The sequence below is a fragment of the Aedes albopictus genome, chromosome 2 (assembly GCF_035046485.1).
Source record: "Aedes albopictus strain Foshan chromosome 2, AalbF5, whole genome shotgun sequence".
Classification (NCBI taxonomy): Eukaryota; Metazoa; Arthropoda; class Insecta; order Diptera; family Culicidae; genus Aedes; species Aedes albopictus.
In genome coordinates this window covers 333413450-333431340 of record NC_085137.1, presented here as the reverse complement: position 1 = coordinate 333431340, position 17891 = coordinate 333413450, and the positions used below count along the sequence as shown (strand labels likewise).

The window sequence follows — 17891 nt, the reverse complement described above, 5'->3', positions numbered from 1 at the left end:
CGAAAATTCTCTTTGAAATTGATTTTAAGTATGTAATAAAGTTCGAAAAATCTGAAAAAAAATCATAGTGGCTCAGAAAATGGTGCTCATTCATATAAAATCAAAAAAACAATACATTATTCTTAATTTAAAAACCCAATTGATGCGCAAGACAACTGAACACAGAACGTCTATTTGAAGTAATCAGGGCATTGGGTAAACATAAAACTCAATTGAAAAATTGGTTCGTTAGGATCTAATCAAAGTCCAAATAAAGTCGTAGCACTCGGGCTTGGACTGGGTACCAACTCTAGTACTGCATTTAGTCCCCGGTACCCAAGTTTGACGTTTGGCTGACTACCTTAATTCTATATACTTTGCGTCGTAGTAGCCGACGATAAAGTAGTAGCTTACGAAAACATGTCAAGCTTCAATTTCAAAGTTCAAAAGGAAAACCGAAACGACTTGTCTCACCAGACTGCCGCAGCTCAAGCAGCAGTTTTCAAAGCATACATGGCACTTTGTAAGGTACATATAATATTAGAACAATATCTACCAGCTCTAAATTGTGATCTAATTTGTTTTTTTAGAGCGAAACGCAACCCGACCGTGGCCGACTTGAACAAGGATACTTGAGTACTTGGTAGAAGAGGGCAAGAATCAAGTCTGAGTTCAAAATAAACTTTTATAAATTTTACTTCATTATGTTTTATTTTCATTATCGTTAAATTTTATGAAGACTTCTGACCGAAGGTACTCCTTTACGGTACTGAAAACTGGTTTATGCTGGATAGGAGATCGTTGTAGCCATATATATATTTATTCACAAACGGTTATGACGACAGCGGTTACAATTTAGCGTCAGTTCGGCTATACGTTCTCCCTGGTTGTTTCTGCATGCAAGAGAATTATGCCGGAAACGGAGCGAGGTATCGAGTCCCAGCCAGCTGAAGATTTACCGCGTTATAAGAAAGACGATTGAAAGATTGCAGCAAATCGAAGGCCTAGACGCACCCATTCCTTTCAACATCGTTCCAAATTGAAGCATCAGTGATAGGACAATTTAGGCAGTTTTTAATCCGAATCCATCAGTTTTAAAATCCTTCGAGCATTCCTAAAATGAAACGAAGGATAGTAAAAGGCGCACACCACGAAATTTGATTTTGATACGCCAACATTTTTCATGTTTACACTTGGATACACAAACTGCTGATTGCTGATAGCAACAATAACGGAGTACTAGATATCCAATTTGGAGTGAAATGCAAGGTAATGTTCATTGCAAGTATTATACATTTTTGCTCTAGTACTCCATGAGCCCCGAAATTTTACACCAATGTATGGGACATGAACGACTTTATTTGGACTTTGATCTAATGCAGGACACATCCGGAATAAAGGAATGTTTCTCTTCCAATATTTATATAGTTATAACTTAGGTATTTATATAGTTATAACTTAGGTATAAAACCATCAATATTTCATAACAAGATTTCTCAAAAACACCAAATTATACCTCCGTCAAATCTAATACATCTTGAGTGGTATATTTTGAAGCAAGCATCAAATTTTGACGATATTTGCAACTTAAAAAAAAAACTGATAGTAAAAATCATAGCAGTTTCTACTATTTTGTCCAAAATACGATTTTAAATGCACCGAAAAATTGTAAAGTTGGTATCATCAGACGCAGACTACTTTGATTAACATTTGTGACGTGTTAAAATTAATGAATTTGCAAATAACCTTCAAACTAGTAATAAAAGCATGAATTTCACGTAAATTTTACTTTTTTTAGTATAACTTTGTTGTTTGAAGTTACACAACTTTGGTGTCTTCGGCGACTTTACTTATTTTTGCACGCTCTACAACTTTGCAGAAGACGGGAAATCTCTAGGACGTAAAACAAAAAAGTTAGTATCGCAGCGCCACCTATGCGGCAAAATTACCAATTAACTTTCATCACCACATAAAAGTACAGGTAAAATTAATACAAGTCTCCGAAGACATCAACTCAAAAAAATGCACTCCCGAAACGCTAGAGGTTTTTACTTGCTAAATCCCGCTCGTGGCCCAGTGTGCATTGGTTTGACGTTTCGGGTAAACAGTTTGTACAATACTTGCGTGCGCTGGTGTGTGTGCTTGGTATGACGTCGGATGAGAAGGTTGCGCCTCTGCGCCAGGGGCGTAATCAACAAACAGGTTTGCATATTTTTCAGTTGTTTAGTCTTTGTTTTATGTGAAGTTAAACTGAAAGCTAAAAGTGCACGAAAAAGTTTTAATAATAATAAAAAATACACAAAATGAGGGAAATTTGAGCATAACTTAAATTTGGGATTTAATGAGGGAATCTAGTTCACGAGAACGGGTCTTGCTCGTGGGCATTTGAGGTGAGGGTAAGGGAGTTTCTAGAAAGTTCTCAGATGCCCAAAAAGGGGGTTCTAAGTGGCTTCAGGGGCTTTTCAATGGGTAGTTTCAGGGGATTTCAGGAGCCTTTTAAGGGCGTTCTGTCAGGTTTTGTTGTGATTTCGGGTAATTCATGGGCATTTCAATAGTATTAAAGGGGTTTCAGGGACGTTTTGAGGGGCCTTAAGAGCCACTCAGGGGGCCTCAAGAGCCTTCGAAGGGCGTTACAAGGTGTTTGAGGGGTGTTTCAAGACATTTTTGAGTCATTTAAGCGTATTTCAGGGGGTATCAGGAACATTTTAAGTGCGTTCCTAGAGGTTTTAGGGGCGTTTGATAGCATTTCAGGGGCGTTTCAAAGGGTTTTCAGGTTTGTTTCAGGGGGTTTCTGGAGCCTATCAAAGGCTTCTGAAAGGGTTTCAGAGGTATTTTAAGATGATATAAAGAGAATTTCAATGGGATTATGGAGGATTCAGGAGCGTTTCGAGGCATTTCAGGGCAGGGTCGTATCAGGGGGTTTGAACAATATCCTTAAATCAAAGGGCATTTAAGGGGCGTTTCAAAAGATATTGTGATGGGGTTCTGAATAACCTTTGATATTTCCTGTAATGTCCCCGAAACCCCCCTATAATCCACATGAATCCCATGTAACGCACCAGAGACACCGAAACACCCCAAGGGCCTCTGAAACCTGCTGAAAATGCTTTGCTAAAGCCTCCTTGGACCCCATATAACGAACCTGAGATCAGTGCTTGATCAATAAAACGTTTTTATTCAAACGAAGTAAAATTTGTTCCTCTTTGGCCGGCACTATTCAACCGAGTAACCAAGACCGGTACCTTTTTGTCTTCACTACCATGCTTCAGAAACAAGTGGGAGCATTATTGATCATTTATACGGCAATTAATAGTCCTGTTCAACGACGTAGGTTTGCGGAAGTGCGTTTGGAAAATAAGCGGCAAATGATATTTTGATTTGTTTTGCTGTGGGGTGCCGGGAATTGACGCAGGTGCCCAAATAGTTCGAAACCCTAAGTGTGCATAATTTGGGCACGATCGGTTGTGTCTACACACCAAATTTTTTTCGCTGAAAATCAGCAAAGTTTTGCTGAATTTTGCCGAGCTGTAATTTCAGCAAACAATTCAGTAAAAAAAATTACTGAAAAAGTCAGCAATTTGAGCTGTCATCGAAGTTGACAGAGGTTTACTGAATGATCAGTACATTGTGCTGAAATTTCAGTAAACTCGACCGAGGCGGAGTTTGGCACCGTTTTACTGAAGAGTTTCAGCAAATCAAAGCAAAATACTAAAAATGATTATTGTAAATGCTCATAAAATCAGCTAAATAGAAGAAAATGTGCGTATTCAATCAAATTGATTAGTTTTATTCAATTTTACTTCGACATAAGTCCATGAGATGGTGAAAAATAAACACAAAACACAGGCTGATTTTTTTGCTTTAAATGTGCTGTCCTTCGTGCATGATCGCAGACGGATATCATATACTCGAAATATATAAAAACATCCTGGACTGGAGGAGCAATTGCACCGTAGTTATCTTTTCGGACATCGTCGGATCTGTTATTTTTCCCCTGGGAGTATCACCTGTCGTGCAAATGAAACAAAAGTTTTACAGTGATATTCATAACTTATTCGAAATTTTCGATACTCACCTTTAACCCAAAGAGACGGGAAGAGCCGAGGGAAGAGCTAAATTTTCTTCTGGTTAGCACTTAACTTTATTGAAAAAACGATCTGGATCGTGAACAATATGGAGTTAACTATTCCGGTGGGATGCACAGCATCAACTTTTTATTTTTCACTTTGACAACTGACCCGATGTGGCTGCTGGCAGACGAGATTGCTGAAAGCTCAGTATACCCGACCAGTTTGCTGATTCTCAGCTAATAAATCCAAAGTGCTGATTTTTTCAGTAAAATGTATGTTTGCTGATAATTGTTCAGTAAACCATTTTGCTGAAATCCCAAATCGATTTTTGGTGTGTACGTTTTGCGCATCGCGTTTGAAGTTTGTATGGGGTTTTACATGGGAAAACACATTTTTTGCATTTCTCTCATAACAAGCTCGAATTTGTCTAGAACCATGTAACCGATAAAGTGAAAACATAGCCTAGGGTGTCCTGAAAAACTTTGTCGAAGACCGCGGAGTGATCTGATGCTTATGAAAAAAGTTATAGCGTTGGCATTGCTTGGCGAAACAGCATGATTTTGTTGCTATTGTTATTCCTTTACATGTTAAAACATAAACACATGCATACATGCGGTTCGTTGGTTATAACTATTTTCACAAGCATCGGATCACTTTGCGTCTTCAACAAAGTTTTTCAGAACATCTTAGGCTATCATTTTACAGTAGTGATTAAAAAGTTTCAGACAAACTTTTTCAACTTATGACAAAAATGCAAAAAAAGTATGTTTTCCCATACAAAATCCCATACAAATTTCAATTGCAATGCGCAAAGTGTAGACGCAACCGATCGTGCTCAAATTTTGCACAGATACTCAGGACCCGAAACGGAACCAAAAAAGCTTTGATCTGAGAAAACGGTTCCAATGACCCACACTAGTATCTGTACGCACAAATCTCAATACGAGATTGAGAAAATCTGTCTGCGAGCACATGAAAATTCCTTGAGCTTGTGACTCGCGTCGCGATGTTGGTGCAATGTTGGTTGGTCTCAACGAGACATCACAATGAGACAAAGCGATACAGTTTGTTATTAACCGACACCACCGCGGTGCGCAAGTTTGGTTTCTTATCGCAATCTTCACTAGGATGGAATTTCCGGATGATATCCAGCTAGGATTGGATTGACGTTTTCCGGGGCGGTTAATTAGTATGCTGGGGCAGTTTCGATGCAGCCGGTGTTTGGTTTTGGGAAGTGAAAAGTGGTAAGAGAAACAATCTTGGAAGGTACTTCTGCCCAAGTGACGTTAGTACACCGATGATGTTCTGGGAGACTTCGTAGTGATTTTCTGCAGCGTATTATGTTAGACCAAAACGGAGAGAAATGTAGGGAGAGTCGTTAGAGTTGACGGAAAAAAGGAATATGAAGGATTCAGTGTAGTCATCGAAAACGGAATTTTAACAAATGATATTTTTCCAAATTATAAGTTCCATCATCGAATAGGGAAGTGGAGCAACCAGGAACGAGAGAAGTTTTGAGCCCTCTGAGGATAATGAAATGAAATAACTCGCGGTGTCGCAAAATAAAGTCAATTATGATAAGGTACAGGTCAGACTCGATTATCCGGAGTATTGATTTTTATTTCACTCCGGATAATCGAATCACGAAAAAAATTATAATTTGGAATTTAAAAACGTATGAAAAAGTAATGTTTTTGTTATTTTATGTGCATGAAGCAGTGACGTAGCCAGAAATTTGAATTGGGGGACGTCCATAAATTACGTAACACAACATTTTTATTTTTTCCTTTCCTCCTAGTCATGCTATTTTAATGAGACGTATGAAGTTTTTGTATTGGTCATTGGTCATTCCCCCTCTCCTCGTGAAGCGTGACGTAAGTTCTAGGCGTTCCTTTAGAATATTGTATACAGTGGGATTGTATTTTATGCTGCCAAATCGGCATAGTTTTTTTTGTGAATTTCGAACTCCATAAAAAGGTTCTGATTCTATCAAAGGAAACAGTACAGTTAAAGGGGGTTGGTGAAGGAATGTGGTTTATTTTAATTTTTGTCAGTTTTCATGAACGGGAACAAATGTAATGAATAGGGCTGTAGTATTAGAAATGTACTTTTGCTATTTATAGCGGAACAATTTTATCTTCTTATTTATGTTAGCAAAATAAAAGTGGCTCAGAAAATGGTGGTCTTTTGCATAAAATAAAAAAAAAACAGTTTTTTTTTTTAATTTAAAAACCCAATTGTGTCCTAACAAACAGAAGACAGTAGACGATAGGTGTAGGCAGCTTGAATAATAAATCATATTTAATTGAGCGGCAAATAAAAATAAACATCATTTCAGACCAACTAATGGATCCGTTTTCGTTGCCTTTCCGGATTATATTACAAAGTATTCTAACCCAGAAAAAGCTTCTGCGCTAAGTCTTTGATACACACGTAGACTGAGAGCGGTGATGCCAATTCAGCAAAAACACGCTTAATACAAAAACGATCACAATCTCGCTAGAGGAATCCTTGTAGAAATCTCTGAAGGAATTCCTTGATTTGCCCCTGAAAAAAAAAATCACTGGAGGAATCCTTAAAGAAGTTTTAAAGAAGTTTCTGAATCACTTCGGAAATGACTGTAATTCATAGAAGATTTCTGTAAAAAATTCTTGAAAAAGCCCTTGAGAAATCCATGGAAAACATCCTGAAGGTCTATACCCGAGCAGAAACGAATTAAATATCATACCAAGACAAGGTATGGAGTCATTAACAAAGATACCTCAACGAGTTATTGGTTTGGTATTGAGGACTGCTTGAGGTATTACTGAATTATAGAACAGGCACCATTTATTGTTTCAGGTTTTGCATACCTCAGTTTAATATTTTACACGTATTCTCTCCTGCTCGGGTATCTGGGAGTTCCTGGAGAAAGCCCTAAACATATCCTGAAAAATATTTAGAAGAAACTCTGAAGAAATCTATGCTCGAGTTTCTGCAGAAAATTCAAGGAAGAGGAGCTCCTGGAATAATGCTTGGAGAAATTCTAGCAGTACTTTTGGGACTTCCTCCCTGTGTGAAGAATTAGCTTGAGGTAAAATTCACAAATAAAAAGAAATAAAAAAAAAACTTCCTCCCTAAAGGACTTCCAATGCTCCACCAAGATTAAATTATGGAGGAAACTTTAGAAAAATCTTTGGAGAAATATTTCCAAGAATTGCAAGAATAATTATTGGGAAATTTATAGAGAAACCCTGGTGATATTGTAGGTAAATTCTTGAAGAAATCCCAGCGGACTGAAGGATTCCATACGGAATTCTTAGAAGAATATCAATTGATACCAAGAGGAATTCATCTTATTTGGATGCTTTCAACTGCTGGAAGTCTGTACCAGAAATTCATCATTTAAAAAAATCTCTGGAGGACTTTTCCTTGGAAATTCTAGAGGAATCCCAGAAGTAATATCCGATGGAATCTCTGCAGGCATTGTTTGAGAAATTCCTGGATTGCCGTCTTTTTCCAAAGGATACCGTAAATTTTATTTTGAAAACAGACGCAAATTTAGCATTTTTTTCGCTGAAACGAAATTTTAAATAGTTTGCCCCTTTTCAAATATAACGGGAGATTTGATCGTTACGTAATTTGTACGTGATTCCAAAATATATCAACTAATATTAAGGACAAACGTCTTGAAATTTTTGTTTTTTTTTATTGCAAAATGGTATGCAGAATGTAAAACACTTTTTCTTGTTACAACAAAAAGCTAACACAATCTGGTCAGAAAACCGAAAATATCTGGAGAAAACGCAATCGAGGCGTCTCAAAATCGGGTCAGCACAGTATTATAATATTAAACGATTTCGAATTCCTGCATTAAAATATTAAAAAAATCTCAATAAAAAATACTCCGGATAATCGAGTCAATAATTCCGAATAAACGAATCCCGGATAATCGAGTCTCCGGATAATCGAGTCTCCGGATAATCGAGTCCGACCTGTATTGTAAAGTGTAGGAGTCCATATGGCCCAAACAAGCACGCTGAACCTGTAATACGCCTGAGTGATGTGCTTGGCATAGCTCCTACAGAAGGTTAGATATGACGTGTGCTACCTCTTTGGGGCTGTTCATAAACCACGTGGTCATTTTTTGGGAGATTGGGAATCGCATTTAAAAAAATCAATAATACAAGGTTTAGAGAGTCAGCTATTGAACATACAAATACATATTATGTAATTTTCAAATAATAAAAAAAAGAAAAACTAAAAAGAAATATATGATTTAATGGACGAGTCAGGGAATTAAACCAAGACCTTCTGTACACCAACATGAAGATTTAAGGGCCGATTTCTTCTCCCGGGCTTAAATTTTAAACCAGGCTTAGCAACATTTTAAGCCGGGCTTAACTTTTTTTCAATTTCTTCACCTCGGCTTAACCATTAAACCCGGTTTAATAAAGCTACGGTTTACGTTAAGTGTGGTTTATTTTAAGCGGTGCTCTGAGATGGCTTAGCAGCGCTAAGCCAGTCTTAAGCCGCAAATTGTAGAGTTTGGGTTTCTTCATCTGCTTCATAAATACATTTTTGAAACGGCAGAAAATATTTTTTAAGAAACATGTACACGACGATGATAAAGAAAATGATAACCTATAGCCGGCGGATCGTCAGTATAAAATATTCACATCGGGTTTGGGACAATCAAGTTTTTACATTAGATTGAAAGCTTTCAAAAAAGCACCGTGTTGATAGTTTTAGAAATTTGTCATACTGATTTGGAAGTCGAAAGTACATTTGCATTGAAGTTTCTATTTATTTTAACCCGGTTTTTCTATAATTTCAGGTCACAATAAACATTTTCATCTCTTATGGTTCAAGAGCTATTTTTTTTTGTTTTACAAACAAAGTTAGGATGACACTCAAAAAAAAAAGTTTCATTCGTGGTGTACTTCTAAACATGACTTATTTTGAATACCTAATAGGGTGACGTTGGATATTATTGGCAGGTTTGCCGTCTCCGTCGTGGGGGGTTTTTGTCGGCCAAAATGCCTGAAACATTGCCATATCATTCAGCTTACTTTGGAAGCATTTGAGGCCAACTTTGAGATCAATAGGTTTCTAAAAACCTCCCGTGACGAAGAGAACAAAACTGCCGAAAACACGACGCAAATGGATTTTAAATATCCTTTTGCAACTCAGCACTATGAAATTTGATTTATACTTGCCGTATCACAACGGACTAGTTTATCGTACTATACCAAACAATTGCAATATGATTCATAATGCAAGTGATTTCGGTTGTATTATGAATCATAATGAAATTGTTTGATCCACAACCCGAGTTGTCACGGCAAGAGCTTTCCCAATTATCACGGTTATGGTACAGCTTGCTTGATCAAAATTTAGTGTCTAGCATGACATGACTGTTCCCATCGAAACACCGCGAAGCATGATGGTACTGATAGAAATGATCATATTCTAGTGATTTATTTTTCATTGCAAAAATGTTTTGCAACTCGTTGCAAAACTCGATTTTTAAGGCGCACATTTAATCCCATTTCTCATGATGAATATTTATAGCCTTTTTCGAAGATATTCGAAGACATTAAATCTATATAGGTCGAAATTACACTCCCGTTCAAAAGTTTGGGGTCACCCCCTCAAAAACATGTAATTTTTTTAGGCCCATATCTCCGCCAATTTGCGTCCGATTTCAAAACCCTAGGTTTCATTTAAAAGATAATAAGTCAAAGAAACTTTGATCATGATTTAAAAGAAACTTTAAAAAAAAATGTATGTAAACTTAACCCAAAGTTGCCATATTTTCTAAAAAATAAATATAAACTTACGGCAGTGTCGCTGGAAGTTGGGTCGACCAAATTTTAAGATGAGAGCGGTAATATGACCCATTTTCTGTTAGCTTTCAACTGCTTTTTACAGAACTTAGCTAAAAAATCTAGAAAAAAAGTTATTAAGTAAATTATTCCTTGATGTCATCGACCAAAAGTTTGGGGTCACCCCTCAAAATGCTGTATCGGCCAAAAGTTTGGGGTCACTATCGTAAAACATGGAAAAGTGATTTGTTGATATTTTTGTCATCTTTCATTCAATTTTAATTCTTCTTGGCTTATTTCAAACAAAATGAATGATACTTACTGCATAGACATTGAACCACACATATTTGTTGAAATTTACATACTAAAACTTAACGTAAAGTTGCCTCATTTTTTGAAGCGTGGTAAAATGTGTTAACTTTACATAACATTTTTATATACAAAAATCGTTGAATACGTTAAGTTGAAAACATCAAACGTAAATTTAGTTAATTATCTTTGAAATGAGCCAAAAATAATTAAAATTGAACTATAGATGACGAAGATATCACCAAATCACTTTTCCATGTTTTACGATAGTGACCCCAAACTTTTGGCCGATACATCATATTGAGGGGTGACCCCAAACTTTTGGTCGATGATATCAAGGATTAATTTACTTAATAACTTTTTTTCTAGATTTTTTAGCTAAGTTCTGTAAAAAGCAGTTGAAAGCTAATAGAAAATGGGTCATATTACCGCTCTCATCTTAAAACTTGGTCGACCCAACTTCCAGCGACACTGCCGTAAGTTTATATTCATTTTTTAGAAAATTTGGCATCTTTGGGTTAAGTTTACATACAATTTTTTTTTGAAAAAGTTTCTTTTAAATCATGTTCAAAGTTTCTTTGACTTATTATCTTTTGAATGAAACCTAGGGTTTTGAAATCGGACGCAAATTGGCGGAGATATGGGCCTAAAAAAATGACAAGTTTTTGAGGGGGTGACCCCAAACTTTTGAACGGGAGTGTACATTTTCAGCACTGCAAAAAACGTTCCGTTTTATATTTTAGTACTAGGCAGCGTGCATCGTATTAACGCATTTTTATATTAAAATCCTAAACCTTTTGTATGGACCGTGTATGGACCGTAACGCACGATCATATTTTCCTTTCCTTTAGAGCGTTACGTAATTTGTGAACGGCACCTAAACATTTCAAAAATAAAGTATTAAAAAACACCAACGAATGGAATAAAAGTGGAATAAACTGTTTCTATTTCAGTTTCTAGTTGAATTTGAACTTTGCTGTGGCTTTCATTGCATATACAAATTCATGCAATGGCAGGCAAAGAAAGCCCTTCACGCAGAAAAATAAATTGTAAACACAATTAAATTCTAGTTCAAATCAACCGATTTTCCAGTTTACTATAGCGACAAACTGATTTCTAGTTTAAACTGAACTGTTCTATTGTTTGATAATACAAATATTTTCATTTGTCGAAATTTTTGACAGTTTGTTAAAACAAACAGAGATATGGTATTTTCAACATGAAATAATGGATTGATTCAAACGACTGCACTTTTGACACTAACAAACCCGGAATGTGATTGTGTTGGTGACGGCAGCAACTGCGGCAGCTCGGAAATCTATTTTTAGACCGTCGGTAAGCGGATGGGGAGGAGAACGACTAAAAAAAAGACAAAAAAGGCGAAACCGATCAACTTTTTGTGGATGCTGTCGTGAGTACCTGCGCGTTATCCATCACGGCCAAAGCTACACTTGGAAGTTGGCGTGATGGATTTGCTGCACCTTATTCGTTGTGGCGATGTTGGGGTAAGCATTTTATAGATTTGTGAGTGCTTTCGGACCATGTTTATTGTTTTTATTTTGTTGAAACAAATGAAATTTTTGACATTATATGAAATGATGGTAATCGGTTGTTTTTATCGATAAACTCTAAATGAAAACAATTAAATATAACTTTGGAATAAGTAAATTCTCAGTTTGAAAATCAACCATGCGTTTTATTGTTTTAAACCATCAGCGACATTTTTCTGCGTGTTCAATTAATAACTGTGGAAGTGCTCAAAGAACACTAAGTTGAAGCGAGGCAAGCCAAGTCCCAGTGGGGACGTAGAGCCATGGAGAAGAAGAACAGGGCGATAATGGAGATTACTTATTCGAAGGCGATTCTGGATATCAAAACATAAAATCAACATTGCAACGCCTTTTCTGCTATGTGGCACTCCAAGTTTGTACAATGAAAAGCAAATTCGAACACCAAATGTTGTGGAACGATCATATGGAGTAGGCACCAAATCAAAGAAAAAAATATCAACAGTCTAGATAGTTCATCATTGTTTATTATATTTCCTTCTGAATCTGAAAAATTTACCGAGCGATTCCTCTTCTCCTGCAAAAATTTCAGCGGATGTTTTGTTGTTGTTACTCTATACTGCATATAACGGACATTTCGAAATATCGGCGGCTTAAAGTGACGTTTCCATTGGAAAGTCACTGGAATGATATGGGAAATTTCGTTAAGCTTGGCTTAGCGTAAGCCATCGCCTTCATTTGCTAAGCCGGCGTGAAGAAATGCATATATTTAAACCGGGCTTAAGAATTTGGCTTAACTTTAAGTGTGGTTTAAGGTAAACCAGGCTTATGTCGTTAAGCCGGGTAGGTGAAGAAATCGGCCCTAAGACAACAATCATGTTAAAAAGATCACTACGACATATTTTCATAACAAATCTTGGAATGTGATCTTGAATGGAAATAATACAAGTTTAAATTCTAAATCTTTTTAAATAAGTGTTATTAGTTGCATATGCATTCTAAAATAACTGCCTCAACATCATAACAATACTGGCAAGAATTACCGAAATAGTAGGAATATTCACTGAACCAACTCCTCGTTCATATGGCGTGTATTCTTCCGGCTCTGGCATCAGAGTCATATTAAGGCTGCGCGTTTCTATTACGTTGGCGTAGAACTTGGCCGAAGATTTCTGAACCCGGGTCAGATTGGGGTGATTGTAGTCCACGTAGTACAATCCGAACCGTTCCGACAGCCCAGCTCGCCATTCAAAGTTATCCATCAAACTCCACGCAACGTATCCCTTGACGTTGCATCCCTCGTCGATGGCATCCAACACTGCGTTCAGGTGGTCTTTGTAGAATTTTACCCGTTTTTCATCACGAGTTCCGCCAAGATCGCTGTACCCGTTTTCCGTAACGAACACCAGGGGGTTGTTGTACTCTTTGTTGATCCACTTCAGTAGCTTGTGGATTCCTCTTGGGTAAACTCGGAACCAGCTAGAACCAGTTTCCGGCCAGTTGGGGTCCTGATATTCAACGATACCGCGATCATGATCATACGAAGGTTGTGGGAAATTTGCCGAATTGGCTGCATCGTTTTTGTAAACTTTGTATGCTGTGTAGGTGTTGAATCCTAGGAAATCTGCTGATCCTTTCAGCATGTTGATTTCCTCCTGTGTGAACGCCGGTAGACGAGATTTGGCGAAACCTTGTGAAGCGCTGAAGTTGCCAATGCGATCGATCATCACTTGTGGATAGTTACCTTCAGCGGAAAAGATGGGGTTTGCGTACCAACCGAGCTGTTGGGGATAAAGATGGTAAAAAAGAAATCACACACGTTTACATTGAATAGACTTACGAAGAATCGCAAATTGATGTCCGATGCTTCCTGATCATCGGCAGAATCGGTGTTGGGCTCTGCCCAAGAAGAGTCAATGGTTATACCGATTTTGCCTCCTTGAGTTGCTTGAAACTCTTGTCGGTAGACAGCGGCCGCTTCGGCGTGGGAAAGCAGTACATGATGAGTGCAGAGATAACTAGGAATACCTGGAAAATCAAGTCCCGGTGCCATTGCGTCCCATTCGTAAGATTGTCGGCAGGTTTGCAAGGGCTCATTAAATGTCGTCCACCATTTAACACGGTCGCCGAAGGTTTTGTAGGCAAAACGAGCGTACTCTCGAAAATGACCAACGACTTCACGATTAGTCCATCCGCCCATCTCCTGTAGCCTTTGCGGCAGATCCCAGTGGTACAGCACCACAAATGGAGTAATGTCGTTTTCCAGAAGCGCATTGATCAGGTTGTTATAGTATTCTACACCTTTCATATTAATCTGGTTGCTGATACCGGTAGGCATTATACGAGTCCACGCAATTGAAAATCGGTAGATATCAACGCCTAGGTCCTTCAACATTTCTACATCTCGGCGCCACTATATACAAATTATCCAAGTTTGTGTTATGGAAAGTTGCCAACAATTAATACTTAGATTGCGCATCTTACCAGATGATAGCTATCACAAGCTACGTCGCCATTAGAACGGTCAGCAATCTTCTCGGGATGGTTATGCACCAGATGATCCCAGATGGACTCGCCCTTACCATCTTCATCCCATGCACCTTCAATCTGATATGCAGACGTTCCAACGCCAAATATAAAGTCATCTGGGAAAGTCCTCTGGCCGTTGGAAATGCTAAAATCACCTAATCAAAAACTTTTCCACTCGAAGTCACCTGCTGCAGCAACTTACCCCACGGCCAGCATCAAACAGACCCACGCAAAGCACTTCATAACTCTCAATCTGATCCTCTTCAAAGTGCTGTCCTAATACTACTGACTAGTGCTACTCGAACGCACCGGCAAATATGACACTCTATCCGCACATGGTGTTAATCTATGATAAAATTGAATACCTACTGACACGCTGACAGACTGATAGGAACGAGTGCCGGGCCATTGTTGAGAAGACCTAATCATCCGCGGCTTATTCAGTTTGCAATTGATAGAGATTCGTTCTGTCGGAAAAGTGGTATTGGCACATTTAAAGATTCCAAATAGCTGGTGGTTAGGAAGACGAGATAAAAAGTCAGTGCAAAACAGACATGAGTTTGGTACTTTTCGTGAATCATAGCCACAATCCCATTCAAAAAATGTGATACAGTATATTTTTTTTATCATAATTCAGCTCTCACGATAGTATTTCAATACTAAGAAAGTAAAATGTATAAGGAAAAAAAACTCTACTTACTTAAATGCACTTCTAAACCATCACCCCAGCCAGGAACCTGAACCTAGTTAGTGAGAGCTATATTAGGAAAAATTGCAAAAATAGAACCCATAGCTTTTAAAAAGGTTAGACAAGCCTCAATAGCGTGCGCAACTGCACAATCTAAAGTACTTCCAGTTAAAACAATGTCAGCCAATGGTCTCTTGTTTTAAAAGTTTGTTAAAGAATACTGAAAAAAAAAAGTTGTATATTCCGAGAAAATACGGAACGTGAACAAGTCTTCCCAGGGATCAAGTGTCCTCAATCATCCCTAATGCTGCAGCATGAAACCCGGCGAAAAATACAATTTCTGATTGTAGCGGACCCGCCTCTTGTGGAAGAAAATAAAACGTCACCTGGAGGAAGCAGAGTGCGAGGAAATTGAGCTTTTGTATCATTCTCAAGAAACGCGGAAGTTCTATCAGGAGATCAATGAATCTCACAGCGTCTTCAGGGATTTAATGCGAGCCTGTCGACGGACGGACGTGAGGTAATTGAAAGGTGGAAGCAGCACTTCTATGAGCACCGCATTGACGTGGAGAATGTAGGCACGGGAGCCCAAGGCAACGGAATAAATTACTTCGTCAGTGCAGCAAATACCGATGATTTTTGTAATTAGGTAAACAATTAAACATATGTGCTTGCTTTGGCATACAGTTTTCATATAGCTGTCAAATGGCAGCTATTCAACATAGGAATTCTGTTTTGTAATAAAGACAATTTTGAATTTATCATTTTAATACCTAAAAGTTGCACTTGTAAACCCAATAAATACCTATCGCCAACGCAATCAAACCTCGTGGAGCATCCAATCCGATAGCGGCACCATTATCTGGGATATAAATTTCTGGCTCCGGCAGATAATCCAAATCAATCACTCGAGTCTTGATGATGTTCGCGTACACCTTTGCTGAGCTCTTCGCAATCCGCTTCCTACCGGGGTCATTATAATCCACGTAGTACATCCCAAAACGTTCGGTCAGCCCAGCTCGCCACTCGAAGTTGTCCATCAAACTCCACGCAACGTAACCCTTGACATCGCTTCCTTCGGCCATAGCATCCAGTACGGCGCTCAGATACTGATTGTAGTAGCTGATACGTGACAAATCCTTGGTTCCACCGCGATCACTGACTCCATTCTCAGTAACGTAAACTGGCGGGTTGTCGTACTCATTGCGGATCCAGGTCAACAGGTGGTACATTCCCTCGGGATAGACACGGAACCAACCGGAGCCCGTTTCTGGCCAACTCGGATCCTGATAACCGATCGTGTTGCGATCGTGATCGAACGATGGAACCCGGTACTTGGCCGAGTTGTCTGCATCATTTTTGTATACGAGCGAGGTGGTGTACGTATTGATACCGAAGAAGTCGGAGGATCCTTTGAGTTTGGCTATTTCCTCAGCTGTAAATTGCGGTAGACGCGAGGTGGCAAATCCTTGCTCAGCACTCAGCATGTTGACACGGTCGATCATAACTTGAGGGTAGTTTCCGGTTTTGCTGAAAATCGGGTGCATATACCATCCGACCTTGGTAGAAGGATGGTTTGTTAAGATGGTTTACTCAATGGATATTGTAGGTTGAACTTACGTGGAACTGCATTGACCATTCGGAAGCTTCGCGATCGTCAGATGAGTTACTTCTTGGCTCGGCCCATGACGAATCAACTGTGATACCGATAATTCCTGAGGAGTTTAGAGAGATAAGAGAGGGATTCGAGGATATCATCGTATTTTACGAACCATTTTGAGTTGGTTGATACTGAGTTCTGTAAAGTTCAACCGCCTCGGCATGTGACAACAGCAAATTGTGGGAGCACAGATAGCAAGGTATTCCAGGGAAGTTGAAACCTGGGGCCATTGAATCGTGTTCATAGGAATACAGACAAGTTTGCAACGGCTCGTTAAATGTTGTCCACCATTTTACACGATCTCCAAAGTTCTCGAAAGCAACTCTTGCGTATTCTTTGAAGTGATCGATAATTTCTCTATTCGTCCAACCTCCCATTTCCTGCAATCGCTGCGGTAGATCCCAATGATATAACGTCACCATTGGCTCGATGTCATACTTGATCAGTTCATTGATCAAATTGTTGTAATAGTCTATTCCGGCTTGGTTCAAATGATTACTGACACCAGTTGGCATAATGCGACTCCAAGCCATTGAAAAGCGATACATGTTGACCCCCAGATTTCGGATCATTTCCACGTCCCGTTTGTACTGTGTTGATATACAAAATCATTATCATCAACGTTTCCAACAAACTGTACTAGTTTAACTTACATTTCGATAACTGTCACAGGCTACATCCCCATTCGTATGATCAGCGATCTTCTCCGGATGATTGTGTACCAAATGATCCCAGATGGACTCTCCTTTCCCGTCTTCATTCCATGCTCCCTCAATTTGATACGCTGACGTTCCAACGCCAAATTTGAATTCCGCTGGAAACCTATTCTGTCCATTTACAACTGCAATTGTTCTTGATTGATAAATGTATATTAGTTCAGATTCATTCACATATTAGACAAATATCACTCACAAACAATAGAACACCACAACTAACATCCGTATTCTCAAGCCCATTCTGACACCCATTAGAAGCCGCGCACGACTGAGTAAATTTTACCAAAAATATCACAAACGGTAATCGAATCTAAACAGGGGGTATTCGATTGTCCGTATTATCTGGCTCGTCACTGAATGACATAATATCTCGTAATCTTCTTTCATTATTATCGCGCGAACTTTGTTTATTTGGGGACATGATAACCAATATAACAGTTAAATAACCCGTAAGATGCAGATGATGATTGGGCAGGCGCACTGTAATTGATACGCAAAAAAGACGAGATAGCACACTATCTCGCGAAGAAATAAATCGGGTGTCTCCTATTTGGTAATAACAGATGGAAGATGACTGAACAAACCTAGATACAGGTACAGTATAGATTTTGTGTAAGTATTGAAA

The 17891-nt window shown here is 38.6% G+C and overlaps 2 protein-coding genes and 1 long non-coding RNA gene across 3 annotated transcripts; 1 reads left to right on the top strand and 2 right to left on the bottom strand.

Moving 5' to 3' along the window:
* Window positions 1-243: 243 nt before the first annotated feature.
* On the top strand, window positions 244-676 carry LOC134288260 (uncharacterized). The gene is made up of 2 exons (XR_009997854.1): window positions 244-507; window positions 570-676. It is a non-coding gene; the product is annotated as an uncharacterized LOC134288260 (long non-coding RNA).
* An 11995-nt stretch (window positions 677-12671) lies between these two features.
* Window positions 12672-14562, bottom strand: LOC115267608 (myrosinase 1). The gene is made up of 4 exons (XM_029874735.2): window positions 14405-14562; window positions 14158-14347; window positions 13514-14086; window positions 12672-13454 (listed from the first exon to the last, which is right to left on the bottom strand). The coding sequence occupies exons 1-4, from the start codon at window positions 14443-14445 to the stop codon at window positions 12672-12674; spliced, it is 1587 nt and encodes a 528-aa protein (XP_029730595.2). The 5' UTR covers window positions 14446-14562.
* Window positions 14563-15503: 941 nt separating this feature from the next.
* Window positions 15504-17563, bottom strand: LOC115267631 (myrosinase 1). The gene is made up of 5 exons (XM_029874775.2): window positions 17463-17563; window positions 17204-17402; window positions 16663-17140; window positions 16511-16605; window positions 15504-16449 (listed from the first exon to the last, which is right to left on the bottom strand). Exons 1-5 carry the CDS (start codon window positions 17516-17518, stop codon window positions 15664-15666), a joined length of 1614 nt encoding a protein of 537 aa, XP_029730635.2. The 5' UTR covers window positions 17519-17563; the 3' UTR covers window positions 15504-15663.
* Between the last annotated feature and the right edge of the window lie 328 nt (window positions 17564-17891).